This window comes from Amia ocellicauda, chromosome 16 (genome assembly GCF_036373705.1).
Source record: "Amia ocellicauda isolate fAmiCal2 chromosome 16, fAmiCal2.hap1, whole genome shotgun sequence".
NCBI lineage: Eukaryota > Metazoa > Chordata > Actinopteri > Amiiformes > Amiidae > Amia > Amia ocellicauda.
The window spans coordinates 11,713,000-11,729,991 of record NC_089865.1 but is presented as its reverse complement, the minus strand read 5'-3'; the positions used below and the strand labels follow the sequence as shown (position 1 = coordinate 11,729,991).

The window sequence follows — 16,992 nt, the reverse complement described above, 5'->3', positions numbered from 1 at the left end:
CATGATCAACGAAATAGTGTATTTATCAGTAGACTGCAACTACAAATAATCAGTGTTTATGTTAGTGCAGGGGTCATTTGGTTTAATTTTTTCTGAAAGTTATTATTAAACTAATCAACCACATAGGCAGTGACTGCACTGAGGATGGAGGTTGGAATGTCTTGAGTTATTTACTAGCCAAATGAGGAATTAAATCACAAATCCTAAATCACAATCAATATGAGAAATGTGTACACTGAATAGAAAATACAGTTTTTAAATAAATGCGGTAAAAAGTCAATAGATTAGTTAATGGGAATTTATGAGGCAATTGAATCATTTGCTGAGGTGTAGTAAAGGCCAAACATCAAATAATTTATGGCAGCAGTATCACAACAGGCTATCACAGATAATAGTTAGAGGCAATGGAATCACGGCCATTGAACCCAGTTTGTATTGCAGTGTCAGAAATGGCAATGAATAGATTACAACAATAATTAAGGACATTGATAGAGTGTTTCATAATACAGAACTTAATAGAACAAAGAATTACAGTGTACACCTTTCAAAACAAGCCTATTCAATAGGAACATGCATTTATTATCCATTTATTATTATCATTGTTATTATGTATGTAAGTTTATGTATTTATTAAAAAAAGCAGAACAAATAAGGTTATAATTTTCCCAGAATTATACTGCATATACACTACTGGTATTTCATTTGCTACTTGACGTAACTTTAAGATAATTGACAGTGGCATTACTCAAGACACTCCTTAATGTGTATAATTAAAGTCAGTCATGCTTATCTATTTCATAGAGTAGAAGATAGTGTGAGAGGTGGAGAGTGGATACAGGAAAGCAAGTTTCCACATTGTGAAGGAATCCTTCACTGTTGATAGTGAAGACTGAGATTCTGCTCAGGGTTTGAAGAATACTGCAATACAGGAAAGGTATTTCCTTTGATATTGTTTCTCACAGTTCACTTGGAGGATAAAAACAAAACCAATTAAGGCTATTGAAAGGTAAGCAATTTATCTAAGTTTTGAATACTTTGGTCAAGTTATGTTGTCCGAAGTCTATGTCATTTGGGAACATATTAAAGTTCTTGAAAGTATAAACTTATTTCTGTTTGTTTAAGGTATTTTCTCATAGTTATGTGTTTTATAATATTCTATTATGTAGGAAGTTATGCCAAGGTGAGAAGTTGTTATTTTAACCTGCTCCATCAAGGCCTGCATGAAATACTTTGCTTATCCATATTAAACTTAATTTTCCAAATGTCTACCCAGTCCTGAATGGTGTAATTTCCCTTGGGTGTCTTTCCCATTTATTATGAATGGGTATAACATGCAGGTAGCAAAACTCATATGAGAATAGATGTACTTCTATTGAAGATGAAATGTATTAAAATAACTTAGATACAGTTATTTTAGTTAGATATAACAAATTTCTGTTTTCAAGGTCGAGAATCAACTGACATAATAATTTGGAAATGAATGAACCTGTTTCCCTTCAACTAGAAGAAGGCGACAAAGCACTGGAATTAAAACAAGGTACACGATTGAAAGTAATCGCATTTGCAATGTCTTCAGATGTTCACTAACAGACTACACACCAAGAAAATACATATTTGCAGTCTGATAGGTGGATCTTATATTTTGTAAGATTTAAACTATTTGCAAACTGTATTTTTCTGATAAATGCACATATTTTATGAACTACTTGTATTGAACTGGTCTTTGTACATTTCTTTCAGATTCCCCAACTGATAAAAATGGGTAAGCTCATTGTTTTCTCATTTTAAGTGCAGCTGGGGTTGCAGAGTAATCTGGTCAGATCCAGGGAGAAGGAGAAGAAGGGCTTAGGGGAACAGCACTGACGACGATAACAGTAGTGTAAGAGAAGGTCTTGGCAGGAGGATGGAGTGGAGAATGAACGTCTCGGTGCTCTGGTCTCCTGCCATAGACTCCCTGCTCTTTGGCTGCTTGACACCATTTTATTGGAACATACAGCTGACCGTTTTCATGCCAAGCTTTTCCTTCTTTGTCTTTCTTAAAAGGGCTGAAAAGAAAAAAGACAAAGACGAAAAGAAAGAAGAAAAAGACATGGGAGTTGGATTTTTTCAATTGGTAAAAAACTGCTTCTCCCTAAATGTGTGCAGATTACAGATCTTTCAAAGGTTTCAGAGATGTTTGATCTTAAAATCAGAAAGAATATACTGTAACACCATACTTACCTACAGTCAGCATGCTTCCCTACTAATAGTAATTACAAGTTTGGTTCTGTATGTTGTGGATAACAGCTGGAGAACGTTGAAACAGAAACATCACCTCACCAACGACAGCCTGAATAGTGATGCTCAAGAATGTGTTTCCTTCACAGTTTCGGTTTGCGACATGCACAGATATAATCATGATGGTCACAGGGGGATTGTGTGCATTGGTTCACGGGGCGGCCTCCCCTCTGATGCTGCTGGTTTACGGGATGATGACTGACACATTTGTGGCATATGAACTGGAAGTGCAGGAACTGAAAGACCCTAATAAAACCTGTATCAACAACACCATAACCTGGATAAACGGCTCTATATATGAGCTTGCAGAAAACACAACAGTTGCTTGTGGGTGAGTGAGATCAGGCTGACCTTGATGGGAAAAGCTGTCTTCTTAATAATAGACTTTTGTTTGGTTAAAATGCTCTACCTTCATATTTATTCATATATACATATATATTTCTCCTGGGTATACACATAACTCATATTTTTCATTAAATACTTAATTCTAACTACACAGTTTTAAACAGGGTTTTGTCTATTTTTATGACAGTATTTTGTTGTTATACAGTTCATGACTGCAGCTTGTAAACTAAAACAAATAAGAGTATTTTGTTCTGCTTTTGACAACTATAGATCATAAATGGCATATTTGTCAAACATCCTATGCGTTGTTTACCCAGAACTACCTGTATATTAGAGTGCTTTACACAAATATGAGTCTGTTAGTCTATTATTGCCCAGTTTGTAAATGTCAGTCATCACAAATTATTGTTTGAATGGTATCGATTTGGTATTAAAAAAATACTGCTCCTATATTACCCAAGCAGGGTACCAGACCAAATTAATAGTTTGATCTCCCAACTTCTATTCAATGGCATTGTAGTACAAAAGGGGCCTTAGACAGTAAAATGAGCCTTTACTCGGTACAAGTTTTTTATTTGAAATTCACAGTTAGATTTATGGTTTAATTTGGTCTATGTCAAGATATTAAGTATAACCTCACATTGTTCTGCTTTGAACAGGGTGGATATAGAGGGCCAGATGACAATGTTTGCATTGTACTATGTTGGCATTGGAGCAGGTGTTCTGTTTGTCAGCTATTTTCAAGTAAGTGTATTGTTTATTTCCCCAACATACTGTATAAATATTTCTAATACACCCATGTATTGATTAAATCTGTTACTCGCCTTAAGATAATAGTACAATAACATCAAAGAAAGATTTTCTGGAATTTAAATATAAAACATTATGTGCTATCATGCTATAAAACATAGTAAATATAATAACCCCAACATTGTTATTGATTCAATATGTCCCTTGCCAAATGTGAAGTCAATTTTGAGTTTAGTGTCTTGTTTGGAATAACATAACCTTTAACTAAGATAAGATAAGATAAGAAACACTTCACTGTTGCATTAAGTTATCCAGTTATAAGACAGTGAAGACATTTCTGACGCATTTTAGAAAGTTTAAAAGTTTTTATGGCATCTGGCTGTGCACTGAATACACAGTATGCTTTATCAGTTGTATAGTGTATAATTTATCTAATTACAAGATCTGTGCTACAGCCACAGTAGCTCACAACAGTGTCCTCCTTTTCAGATTGCTTTCTGGGTCACGGCTGCTGCTCGTCAGATACAGAAATTAAGGAAGGCCTATTTTAGAAAAATTATGAGGATGGAGATTGGCTGGTTTGATTGCAATTCAGTTGGAGAACTTAACACAAGAATATCAGAGTAAGTTAGATATTTGTTTTTCTTCTCATATTGATTGGAGAAACCAATGCATGAGCACATTGGAGCTGTTGTAGTCCTTTTGAGGATGCATCATATGCCTAATTTTTTAGCCTTTACTAATTAATAATCCTAGCTGAGTCCCAAAGTATTTGATTTGTCATATTGTTTCAGTGACATCAATAGAATCAACAATGCCATCGCTGACCAGGTGTCCATCTTCATTGAGCGCATCTCCACTTTCATCTTCGGGTTCATGGTCGGCTTCATTGGTGGTTGGAAGCTGACCCTGGTTGTCATAGCAGTCAGTCCTCTGATTGGTCTGGGAGCTGGACTAATGGCAATGGTATATTTGTACTGCGATTATTCAGTTATTTTTCATTACACACAGTTTTTACCTTCATTTCCTGATTTCAGACAGAATTATTTACTTAAGATTACTTTCAAAAGTAATTTAGATTAAAACATCTTTCCCATGTTTGCCTCCATGCCACGGCTGTTTTCACAGAATTTCTGTAAGTCAGGCACCACCATGACTCTTTATCGTATATCGAGATGCCGACTTTTTTACCCGGAATCCCCTCAATAATGTCAGATCAGGACATTTACATCACACTATCATAAACTATGAAAAGGTATTTTCTGTGTTTTTAGCCTTTAGTTCTGTGCTAATCACTGAACAATTCAGATCCATAATGTTTCAATAAAGGTGGGTTCTGTAGATTAATGGTTGACTAATTCGATCAATAAATAAATACCATGATATCACTTCACTGTGATTGTTATCCCTCATTCCATTAGCGGGTTGGTATTTTCTATCACAATATTGAATGTATTTGAAATTGAAAATGACTTTGTATTCTGAATATATTGCACAGCATAAGCATGTCTTACATAACTAATCATTTCACTGTTTTGTGCCCTAGGCTGTTGCAAAACTAACTGGCCTTGAGTTAAAGGCTTACGCCAAAGCGGGGGCAGTTGCAGACGAGGTGCTGTCCTCTGTGAGAACAGTTGCTGCATTCGGTGGTGAGGAGAAAGAAGCTGAGAGGTGAAGCTTTCAATATTTAAATGCCTCTGATAACAAATCATTTTGTAATGTTTTGAGGAAATTTAAATGGTAATTTTGCACTAAATTAAAAAGAATAACAATTCTGCCTCACCGCTGTGAAGAACATAGAGAAGTGTCATCATTTTAATTCTGTGCTATAATGCCTCACTGCCACATCTTATTTAATGCAAATTTACAAAGTAAGTTTTTGCATTGGATTTGTCTGCATAAAATAAACCTCAGATTAATCTGTTACATCACATTCTCAGGAACATGTTAAATCAAGTACGTTTTTGTTTCAAAACAGGTATGATAAAAATTTGATTGATGCTCAGAACTGGGGTATTAAGAAGGGCACAATAATAGGCCTGTTTCAAGGCTATCTGTGGAGTATTATCTTCCTCTGCTATGCCCTGGCATTTTGGTACGGATCAAAGCTTGTTATTGATACCAGAGAGCTATCTCCGGGAGGCCTCATCCAGGTATGTCGTACTCTTCAACTTGTACTGTACATCCGAATATAGTTTGTTTGTTATATGTAATAATCTGATGGAATTTGAATGCTGTTGAATGTAGTATAATATATTAATGCAATATATAAAGTAGGGAATATGGCTCAAGAAACATTTTCACAGAAAATGTTATTTGCAGAATAAATCTGATTTTGGGGAGTTCAAAGACTGACCATTAAAATGCATTGCACATTTCAATTTGCCTTATCTGTTTAAATTTGCATTCTCTAAAAAGCCTTTGAATTGTTGAACTGAAACCACCCCCTTGCTTCCTGTTTCTAGGTGTTTTTTGGTGTTCTGGTGGCCGCCATGAACCTTGGTCAGGCATCGCCCTGCTTGGAGGCCTTTGCTTCAGGCAGAGGAGCAGCCAGAATTATTTTTGACACAATTGACAGGGTAGGAGAGATCTGCAATTCTGAGCCATACTTTATAAGTAACCAACGCTGAGTAGAAGCATGTATTTGTTTATGTATACTGTAATTGAACTTGAATCACAGACTCTTTTGTAAATGTTATATTGGCAAACTTAATTAACAAAAGGCAGTGACATTTTATTTTATTTTTTTTGTACTTTTAGACACCTGAGATTGATTGTTTTTCAGAAGAAGGGCACAAGTTGCAGAAAGTAAAAGGGGACATTGAATTTCATAATGTCACATTCCATTACCCATCTAGACCAGACGTTAAGGTATTTAAAATGTATTTGCATAATTACCTTTCAGCTTCTGTATTTTAAAGAATACAAAACAACAATGTAAACAATATTATATACAATTGTTACGGACCATCGGTAATACGTTTCTTCTCCTAGATTTTGGATCAGTTAAGCATGGTTATCAAAGCAGGAGAAACTACTGCATTTGTTGGGCCAAGTGGGATGGGGAAAAGTACCACAGTACAACTCATCCAGAGATTCTATGACCCCAGGGAAGGAATGGTAAGCATTCAGTATCTTGATCTTCCAAATATGGGATACAACACAACTATAGAGAGATCTACCATATTATATATTACATATCTGCTAATAAATAAATAATAATAATAATAATAATAATAATAATAATAATAATAATAATAATAATAATAATAATAATAATAATAATAATAATAACACACACAGGCCCTGTATGAGTCAAGTTCATTATAAGTATAAGTTCAATAGAGTTGCTGATCAATACAATTTGAATGTGAAGCTCAAAAGCATGGTTTTAAATCAGGTGACTCTGGATGGTCATGACATTCGGGGCCTGAATATCCAGTGGCTGCGCTCTCTGATCGGTATCGTGGAGCAGGAGCCCGTTCTGTTTTCCACCACCATTGCTGAGAACATCCGATTTGGGAGGGAAGGTGTGTCGATGGAAGATATCATACAAGCAGCCAAGGAGGCCAATGCCTTTGATTTTATAATGAGTCTACCACAGGTGAGCCATTTATACAGCTGTACAGTGTATTCAAGTGCTAATCCTGAAAACGGCTTTTGTGACCAGAAATTGTAAATGGCAAAGGAGGGTAATGCCTATAACGTTATTGTGGACTCGCCACAGATCCAAAAATTACATTAGTTCAAATTATGGAGAAGCCAGTATGAGATGAGAACCTGATCTGCCCAAAAGCAGAGGAGTCTTCATACGTCTACTCAGTGGAAAGCCACCATCAAGCGCTGGCTTTGGAATAGTGGGTGGATTGAGGTTTTGATCATATTCCTTGTGTTGTCATCTCACACATGACCAGAAATTCGACACTCTGGTGGGAGAGGGTGGAGGACAGATGAGTGGGGGCCAGAAGCAGCGAATCGCCATCGCTCGAGCTCTCGTCAGGAACCCGAGGATCCTGCTGCTGGACATGGCCACCTCCGCCCTGGACAACGAGAGCGAGGCGGTGGTGCAGGATGCCCTTGACAAGGTTTGCCCTCCTTTGTATCAGACAGCCCCCAGTAGTGTTTGTAGGTCCCACTCGTGGACTTCCGCAATTGCAGACTTTATTAGTCATTTGGTGGGCATGGCTACTTTATACAATGAAACTGCATGCTTGAAAGTACATAGACATAGCAAGAGATAAGATAGCCAGTGGAAAAAAAGCTTGAACTATCAGTGCCTTTAACACAAGCATGGTCACATGTTGCGTGACAAGAATTATTTATGCTATTATTTTCTAGCAAACACATGTTGACTGAACAGATTTGCATTGTTAGGGGTAATTTATTATCTCTGTAGAAGTGTCTATCCATCATTTCACAAATCTTTACTTTCAGTGTGTTTGTGTGTGTGTGTGTGAGGTTTATTCTTTATTACCATGAGCTCCTATCCTCTCAGGCTCGCTCGGGAAGAACAACTATTACTATAGCTCACCGTCTGTCCACGATCAGAAATGCCGACGTAATCATTGGTTTTGACCACGGAAGAGCTGTCGAGAAAGGGACCCACACTGAATTATTAGCAAGGAAGGGTGTTTATTTCACCCTGGTGACCTTGCAGAATCAAGGCAATGACAACCCAGATCAGTCAAAACAAAGTGAGTCTTGACTTTCTTTCCTTTTTCTATTAAAGCGCTTCTGAAATACTTTTTGATGCATTAATACAAACCTCTAAATTATGATTGATATTTATTTTCAGTGCCTGAACACGGACAAACAATTGAACAAAATAAATGTTTTAATAAAGGAAGTGATGATTCTGTTCTAAGGTGAGGCACAATCCATGTGTGTTTACCTTAATCCATCAACTATTGTGCTTGTATTGATAAAAGAAAAATGAAGGGCAGGCTGTGATTATATTGTTAGGCTTGGGGTATGTGGTGTGCAAGATCATGACTGATCTTTAGTATTGGGCATTACAGAAGATATACAACAGCTAGGTTACAATTCTGTAATAAAATGAAATATTGGAAAGCGTATAAGGACCATAAAATAATAATACATATGTACAAGTCTGCAGTGTGCTGTGTTTTCACTATTACTAGTGCTGCTTCTCCCACTATGACATTAAAAGTAATCAGTCATTTTCTTCTGAATTATTTTAGTTTTTTTAGGCAATCTCTTCGTCTGAGATCTCACTCACAGCTGTCTAATGTGTATCCGGATGCTATATCTGGAAACCTTGATTTACAGTTATCAAATGATGCCATTGACGATATGGACAAAGAGAATGAAAAGCAAAGGGTAACATATTTAATTAATCTCTTTATTTTTCTACTTCTTATTTCTAAAATACATTTCTTATAAGTACATATAACTTCTGAGAATCTTTCATCTTCTGAATCTGCTAATTTCCCTGTGACAGATGTAAGAATTTATTGTATTGATTGGCAAATATATTGGACTTAACCCAATTAATGTATGTTGGCTCATGCAGGGCATGTGTACATCTGCCTTTCTGTATGTGTCTTGAGAAGTCTGTAGCAGACAGACACTCAGTTTTCATAACATCTGATTTCCCTGCCTTGACACTTTCATAGAATGAGGTAAACATGACTATATTGATAATGAGCCTTCCTGTTGTTTCTAAGTCATCCACAAGGTTACAGAAGTGGTGCAGTGGAAATGTACCAGAGGGTTTGACATATCTACTAATTTGTTATGTTGTTTATTTTTCCATAGCCAAAATAATCTGTTAGCTTTGCATATTAATCAGTATTTAATGCATAATCAAATCCCCCATATCTCCATCGCCTGTTTCTCTATATCAGGGGTTTTCAAACTGATTCTGGAGTACCCCCTGCCCTGCTGGTTTTTGTTCCAACTGAGGTCTTAATTGAATGGTATATTGCTTTGATAGGTCAATTAAGGAGGGCAGGGGGTACTCCAGGACCAGTTTGAAATCCCCTGCTCTATATTATTATATTACCAATTGACAATAAACATCTCATTGATTCACTGTGGTCCTGTGGGCCTTACACATCACATTTCTTACAGAGTACAGAAGTGGTGGCGGAGGAAGAGCAGCCCAAACCGGCCCCGGTGGCTCGCATCCTGAAATACAACCAGCCTGAGTGGCCCTACATGTTGCTTGGGGCTCTTGGGGCCACCCTGAATGGTGCTGTGAACCCAATTTATGCCATTTTATTTAGCCAGATTCTTGGGGTAGGAAAAAAATACTTGACCACCTTGCTTTTACTAGTTTTATTGGTCTGGCTGCCTCCTGCAACATAATGTGTCTTTTGTCATTCTGTAGACATTTTCTATACCAGACTTGGATGAGCAACAAGCCCAGATCAATGGAATATGCCTGCTTTTTGTCTTAGTTGCCATTATGAGTTTCTTCACACAGTTTGTACAGGTATGTTCATGTTTAATCCTATATAACTATACCGTACCTACTCACAGGGAGATATGTTAATTTACTGTGTATCATCACGACTAATTCAGAAATCCAGAAGAAAATTGTTCTTTCTGCAGGCCTTGACTCAGTTCTCACATCTTCTCAAGTGCTCTGCCTTTTCTTCGTCCCAAAGGGATACGCTTTTGGTAAATCGGGTGAGCTGCTGACCAGGAGGCTTCGAAAGGTGGGCTTCCAGGCCATGCTCAAACAGGAGATCGGCTGGTTTGATGATCCCAGAAACAGTCCGGGAACACTTACCACAAGGCTTGCATCAGATGCTTCTATGGTTCAAGGGGTAAGTATCACATGTTTGCCAAAGCAAGAAGAAGGTCTTATTTGTAGAGTACAACATTCATTCTCTAATTCTCTTACTTATCATATACAGCTCTGGAAAAAATTAAGAGACCACTTAACATTGATTTCTGAACTTGGAGTTGTCTCTTAATTTTTTTCAGAGCTGTATTTCAATGGTTCTGCATTCCTAATAATTACATGATTTGGAGTTGAATAAGTATTACATTGTGCCATGATTCTTACATTCTACATATTTTTCCCAGTGATTATTTGAGGACATTGATAATATGAAAACAAACTTAAAACTTGGACAAAGTTAAATTATCAATAATAAATTAAATGTTTCTTTTTGTGTGTGTGTGTGTGTGTGTGTGTGTGCAGGCCACTGGATCACAGATTGGAATGATAGTCAATTCCTTGACCAATATCGGAGCATCTCTTATAATTGCCTTCTACTTCAGCTGGAAATTAACTTTAGTAGTCGTTTGTTTTTTACCATTGATTGGGTTGTCTGGAGCTTTCCAGGCCAAAATGTTAACAGGCTTTGCAAATGAAGACAAGAAGGCTATGGAATCTGCTGGCCAGGTGAGACCACAGCTCTCATCAGGAGTTGGCTGATTTCCACGGTTTCTGTATTTGCACTGTTTGTGTCATGCTTTGAAACTTGCCTGAGAGTGTGTTTCACTTCCTATACAGGTTTCAGGTGAAGCTCTGAGCAACATAAGGACCATCGCTGGGCTGGCTAAGGAGAACAAGTTTGTAGGAGCGTATGAACTCCAGCTGGAAGCCCCGTACCGAGCTGCTAAAAAGAAGGCCAATGTTTATGGCATTTGTTTTGCATTTGCACAATGTGTCATTTTCATGGCTTATGCAGCTTCTTTTAGATATGGTGGTTTTCTTGTCAGCAGTGAAGGATTACATTATATAGTGGTTTTCAGGTATGTTTTATGTATATATATATATGTATTTCTTATACAACAAAAGTAATACCAAATAGAAAGTTACCTTACTTTACTAATGTATGGTATTAGCCTGAAATGCATTTTAAAAATGCTTGATCATTTGTGATCTGTAATAATGGTATTTCTGCAACTCCACTGTACATATCGATATTAAACCAGAGGAAAGTATTTTCTATGTATTTTTTATTTAATGGTACAATATGTTGAAACTACTGCATAGTCCTGCAAACAAAGCATTTACATTGAATAACTGAAGTATAGGAAGTAATAAAATATATTTCTTTTAAATATGAAAAAAAAGCTCTGAAACTATGAAGTATTTTTTTTCAGTTTTCTCATTTCTTATTTCTTATTCTGCTGTGCCCTCAGGGTGATTTCTGCCATAGTGATAAGTGGGACTGCTCTAGGAAAAGCTTCATCATTCACCCCTGACTATGCCAAGGCTAAAATAGCAGCTGCACAGCTGTTCAAATTGCTTGACCGGGAACCAAGAATAAATATGAGCCATAACGAAGGAGAAAAATGGGTTAGAAACCGCAATCCAATATATATTTATCTGTCTATCACCTTGTTTACTGTTACAGCTTTATCCACAACTGTAGCCATTTTTGTAATAGCACAGTACGTAATATAGAATGGCCTTAGATTAAATCAGAAGTGTAACTGTGAGCTGTTTACTTGTCCTGTGTACACATTTAATCTGTGCTCTGGGATGTTAAAAATTTGGCTTGGTAAATCAGAGAATCTAGTAGATGTAATTGTGCCGTGTTTTTTCCACAGGACAAATTTAAAGGAGAACTAGACTTCGTAAACTGCAAGTTCACCTATCCGACTCGTCCTGACATTCAAGTGCTCAATGGGCTGTTAGTGTCGGTCAAACCAGGACAGACACTGGCTTTTGTTGGAAGCAGTGGATGTGGCAAAAGTACCAGCATTCAACTGCTGGAGCGGTTTTATGACCCTGATGAAGGCAAAGTTGTAAGTCACTGTGATTGCTTTCTTTTGTCACAGTTACTTGCTGTTCACACAAATGTTTAAGACGCACAATGCTATATTAAAATCAGCAATTACGTTTCACCCAGAGTGGTTTACATTTCCTTCTAGTATGTCATACTATCGCAGTTGACAATAATTACATTAGGTTCCACTTACTAATTGCTAAAGTTTTTACCCCTCTTTCTAGCTAATTGATGGGCATCTATCAAGAAATGTTAATGTGCCATTCCTGAGATCTCAGATTGGTATTGTTTCCCAAGAACCTGTACTGTTTGACTGTAGCATTTCAGAAAACATTAAATATGGTGACAACACAAGGGAAATTAGCATGGAAGAAGTCATTGCAGCTGCCAGGAAAGCATATCTTCATGAATTTGTAATGACACTACCTGACGTAAGTAACATAGCAAATAATATTGTTTTTGAAATGTTATTGATTTGAAACAGGGTTTCCCAAAGTGCGGCCCAGGGGCCAAATGCGGCCCTCGAGGATGTTTGGTGCGGCCCCCCAATGCCAACCTTCAACCACCCCTTTTGTGAACCTTTACTATATTTTTACACTTTCTGAAAATGTCTGTGACAAATTGGACATGTCCTTTGGGGGAAAATAATAGAACAACAATTAAAGTTCATAAATGTTCTCTAACAGAAATGTATAGGAAATAAAAACATATATTGGGACACATTTCGTTTTCCTCGCTGATTAATTTTCTTCAGTGGCCCCCCATCCCATGCAACCTCCAGAAACTGGCCCTCCATCACCAGACATTGGGAACCCCTGATTTAAAGTATGCAGTAAAAAGTGATATCTTTCTGTAAAACCAACATATTATCTTTCTAGCAACTGTTCCATTCAAAGTTAAAATAAAGGGTTGTTATTTATCTATGAAATATAAAAAATAAAAATTTCCCAAAAATGAATAGAATATTGATTTATATTTTTTAATTTCTTAAAAGGGATATGAAACACAAGTTGGTGCGCAGGGTTCCCAGCTGTCCCGGGGCCAGAAACAGAGGATAGCTATTGCACGTGCCATTGTACGGGATCCTAAAATCCTGTTGTTGGATGAAGCCACATCTGCATTAGACACCGAAAGTGAAAAGGTAACCAATGTCATTTCTTGTGCATTTATAAGTCTTCCCAGACTAAACTAGATAGATTAAGTGATCAAACTTACATTTTAAACTACTTGACAATTTATTTTATAGTAGGCCTCAAAATTGAAATGTAAAGATAAATTGATTCAGTCATCTTTTGAAAACTACAAAAAAACTCTTTGGCAGATTATTTTAAGAACATAAGAACATAAGAAAGTTTACAAATGAGAGGAGACCATTCGACCCATTGTGCTCGTATGGTCTCCATTAATAACTGAGTGATCCAAGGATACTATCCAGTCTATTTTTAAATGTTCCCAAATTTTCAGCTTCAACCGCATCGCTGGGGAGTTTGTTCGGATTGTGACGCCTCTCTGTGTGAAGAAGTGTCTCCTGTTTTCAGTTTTTTCTCTTTATTATGTTCATTCTACTCACAAATGTACCCCACTATCAATTATTTAATTTGCTAGTTTAATGTTAGGGGCAGTGTCAAAGTTGTGATTATTCTCCAGGTCAAAGTCTTGGGAGACATGTTCAAGTTGGGTTCTCACTATAAAGTATTACCAATGTTCTGCATGGCAGGTACATGACGACATGAACATGGAACGGCTAAAACGAAGCAAATCCAAGTTCCCTCAGACAACACAGCTCACAGTCCTTGACAGCTAGGGGGGGAAGTTCACATTATTACATAACCTACACTGATATTCACTCTGCAGCTCATATTTACATTGGGATTGAACATAAACAAAGGCAGAAAACAATAGTACTAATTGAACTCAAATTGAAACATTGAACAAACAATGTGTGTTGTGTTTAATAAAAAACAAAACAAATCAATTTCAGATCGTCCAGGCAGCGCTGGATGAAGCTCGACAGGGCCGTACGTGTATCGTTGTAGCTCACCGGCTCTCCACCATTCAGAACGCAGACATCATTGCTGTCATGTCTCAGGGAGCCATCATCGAGAAGGGCACTCACGAGGAGCTCATGGCCAAGAAAGCTGCGTACTATAAATTGGTAACAACAGGGGCCCCTCTTAGTTAAAGGACACCATACATATTTTGTATGTGTAATACTATGATTGATCCTTCACTGATCTATGTGAGATTTCTAGTACATTCAGTTGTTGCATAATATGTATAATAACGGTGATATTGTGTGAATGTCCTCAATAGAGCTAGGGTTCTCATTTATAGTCCTTAGGGGACCCATCAGCCCTGTTTTTTGATCCAGACAACAAATAGTTTCACTAATGTTTGACTTTGCACATAAAACTTCCTTGTTTTTAGTGTGAATGAAGGCATAACATTTTTTATAATAAGCTTGTTGTTTCCAACACCTACATTGTTTAGGATTGAGAAACCCTGCACTAGTGCATAAAGAAAAACATGTTTATATCACAATATTGGGTTTCCAATCTGGTCTTGTATTTATTGTAGTATATATTCAGTGGCAAAATGTGTACTGTGTATCAATATGTTAATATTCCTCAGCTAACTAATAATAATAATAATAATAATAATAATAATAATAATAATAATAATAACCTCACCAATTATACAAAATGTACTATTAATATTTATTTTTATGTTAAAAAGCAATCATGTGTTTAAATGGTTTATAAATGTACATCATTGCAAAAGGCACTTTTACTATCAAACACTAAATATGTACTTGTGATTTTGTTTTATTTTGAGATGTATAGATTCATATTGTAGAACGTATTCATTTCTGTTTGTGTATGTCCATAATTAAAAGTATTAAACACAACAATCAAACTTCTTTCCTATGATGCTATAATATTTGTTTTGTAAAATAATAATAATAATCAAGTTCAGAATTTTCAAGTTACAGTATTTATAAAAACATTTGAGACACAGCTGCAAATGTCAATATATAACTTATTATGAGAGATAGTATAAACAACAGACAAATAATGAGCTTTCATAATGGGTAAGTGGAAGGAGCTGATTGATGGGCCCACCAAAAGGCAAAAGAACACCATAAGGCAGCACTGTGGAGTAGTGTTTAGGGCTCTGCACTCATGACTGGAAGGTTGTAGGTTCAATTCTTGGGTGGGGCAGTGCTGTTGTACCCTTGAGCAGGTACTTCACTGAGATTGCTCCAGTAAAAATACCCAGCTGTATAAATGGGTACAAATGTAAGTCGCCCTGGATAAGAGTGTCAGCTAAATGACTAAAATAATAATAAGGATTGGAGCACCAGGTGTTAACTAATTCTCTTGGTAGCATTTTAAAACATCTCCAGTTCAAAAGATCAGTTGTATAGGACTGGCCCATGAGTCAATCATTACTTCATTTCAATAATGTTGCCCCAAATAATTGAAAGGTCTGCTAAGCAGACATTCACGAACAAGCAATATAAATACTCATCGTTATATTTCCTTATAGTGTTAAGATTATGTGTGTTTTAAATTCTAAATCATTGTAATAGTCTAGTGTATACATGTTTTTCTTGTTTCGGAACATTAACACTTGTGGTGCATTGGGTGAAGCTTCATATTTTGGAATCGACTACAGCTGTGTTTTTGTCTGTTACTACTAGGGTCATATTCTACTAAAAAACATAAAACACCAGTCTCAGTTTAGGATACGTAGGATATCTTGCCATTCTGTTTCCTCCTGTTGGCTACAAGCTGGTTACTGTTCCCCTCTGTTAACTTCAGTGCCACCTTGTGTTTAAAAAATAAAATTAGGAAAGCTGCTTAATATAAAGATATTCAAACTAGAGTTTGTAGCCAGTGTTCAAATTGAGGGGGAGCTGGGGGGGTCCCGGACCCACATAAGAGTTAAGGGATCCCCCATAAGAGAGAAAAATGTTAACTTGGGTGGTCGCATGCTGCTTCATTGAATAAGATTTGATCATTTCTTTTGGTCTAAATTTATGCCTTGACACAACAGCAGTTAACAAGTTTCACCTGCTAAGTTAATGTAAACATAAAGCTCTTCTCTGATTTAGGATTTTTATTAAACTTGATTTAGTATAAATATCCAGTTGTTCACCTTTGTGCTGGACAGCAGCTAGTTTGTAACGGGGTGTATGTTTTTATGCAAAACGGAGGCTGTTTTGTTGAATTGTGTTTAACAGAGTTAAATTGTTTTTTCTTTACTACCTCATTGGATACATTAAGGATAATTGTACCATGTGTGTATATTTAAGGAACAGCATTTGATAAAGACATTTTGAAATAAGACAGTAAGAGTTTAAAAGCTATTTATGCTCATACAGAGTGCATACCTTAAGGTTAGTGACAGGGTCTGCCTGTTAATAACACCTCATAGGACTATTTATCCTTAAAAATAAGGATATAAAAAGGAAATATTTAAGTTTTTGGATTGGTGTATTTGATAATCTAATATATATTTTTTTATGAATGCCAGATTTGTTACACCTTACCTCATAGTGTTATCCCCCTCATCCACCTTGGGGACCCCCCAAGACCTCTGACATAATTCGAACACTGGTTGTATTGTGACAGTGTTAATGTTATGTTTATTAGGTGCCTCTTCTCACATTCCAAGGTATATTTGAATTGATAAAGGATAATTCCAGTAGCAAAGATATTTAACAGGATTACGGAAAGGCAAAAGAGTACAGACATTCTAACATACTGAATAAGAAGTGTGGTGATGTATTTCCTCAGGTTGAAAAGTTTTTCTGAAGCTTTTGATTTTGTTGGAAGAATATCCTGCACATCACAGAAACAACATCATATAGCATAAATTACTCTTTGAAATCCATCATCCT

At 36.5% G+C, this 16,992-nt stretch overlaps 1 protein-coding gene across 1 annotated transcript; it reads left to right on the top strand.

Annotated features, from left to right (window-relative positions):
• The first annotated feature begins 827 nt into the window (after positions 1-827).
• On the top strand, positions 828-14,948 carry LOC136711653 (bile salt export pump). Its single transcript, XM_066688032.1, has 28 exons — positions 828-1,006; positions 1,446-1,537; positions 1,741-1,762; positions 2,044-2,113; positions 2,367-2,608; positions 3,282-3,366; positions 3,862-3,995; positions 4,167-4,338; positions 4,919-5,043; positions 5,351-5,525; positions 5,838-5,951; positions 6,133-6,243; positions 6,367-6,492; positions 6,773-6,976; positions 7,287-7,457; positions 7,868-8,066; positions 8,168-8,237; positions 8,574-8,712; positions 9,466-9,633; positions 9,725-9,829; positions 10,005-10,166; positions 10,547-10,750; positions 10,862-11,103; positions 11,497-11,653; positions 11,908-12,105; positions 12,311-12,517; positions 13,081-13,227; positions 14,068-14,948. The coding sequence occupies exons 2-28, from the start codon at positions 1,477-1,479 to the stop codon at positions 14,266-14,268; spliced, it is 4,011 nt and encodes a 1,336-aa protein (XP_066544129.1). The 5' UTR covers positions 828-1,006; positions 1,446-1,476; the 3' UTR covers positions 14,269-14,948.
• The last annotated feature ends 2,044 nt before the right edge of the window (positions 14,949-16,992 follow it).

Coding starts and splice junctions, on each gene's coding strand:
- LOC136711653 (XM_066688032.1), top strand. CDS start 1,477: ATGAATGAACCTGTTTCCCTTCAACTAGAAGAAGGCGACAAAGCACTG. Junction 8,067..8,167: donor CCCAGATCAGTCAAAACAAA/GTGAGTCTTGAC, acceptor ATTTATTTTCAG/TGCCTGAACACGGACAAACA. Junction 8,713..9,465: donor AAGAGAATGAAAAGCAAAGG/GTAACATATTTA, acceptor CATTTCTTACAG/AGTACAGAAGTGGTGGCGGA.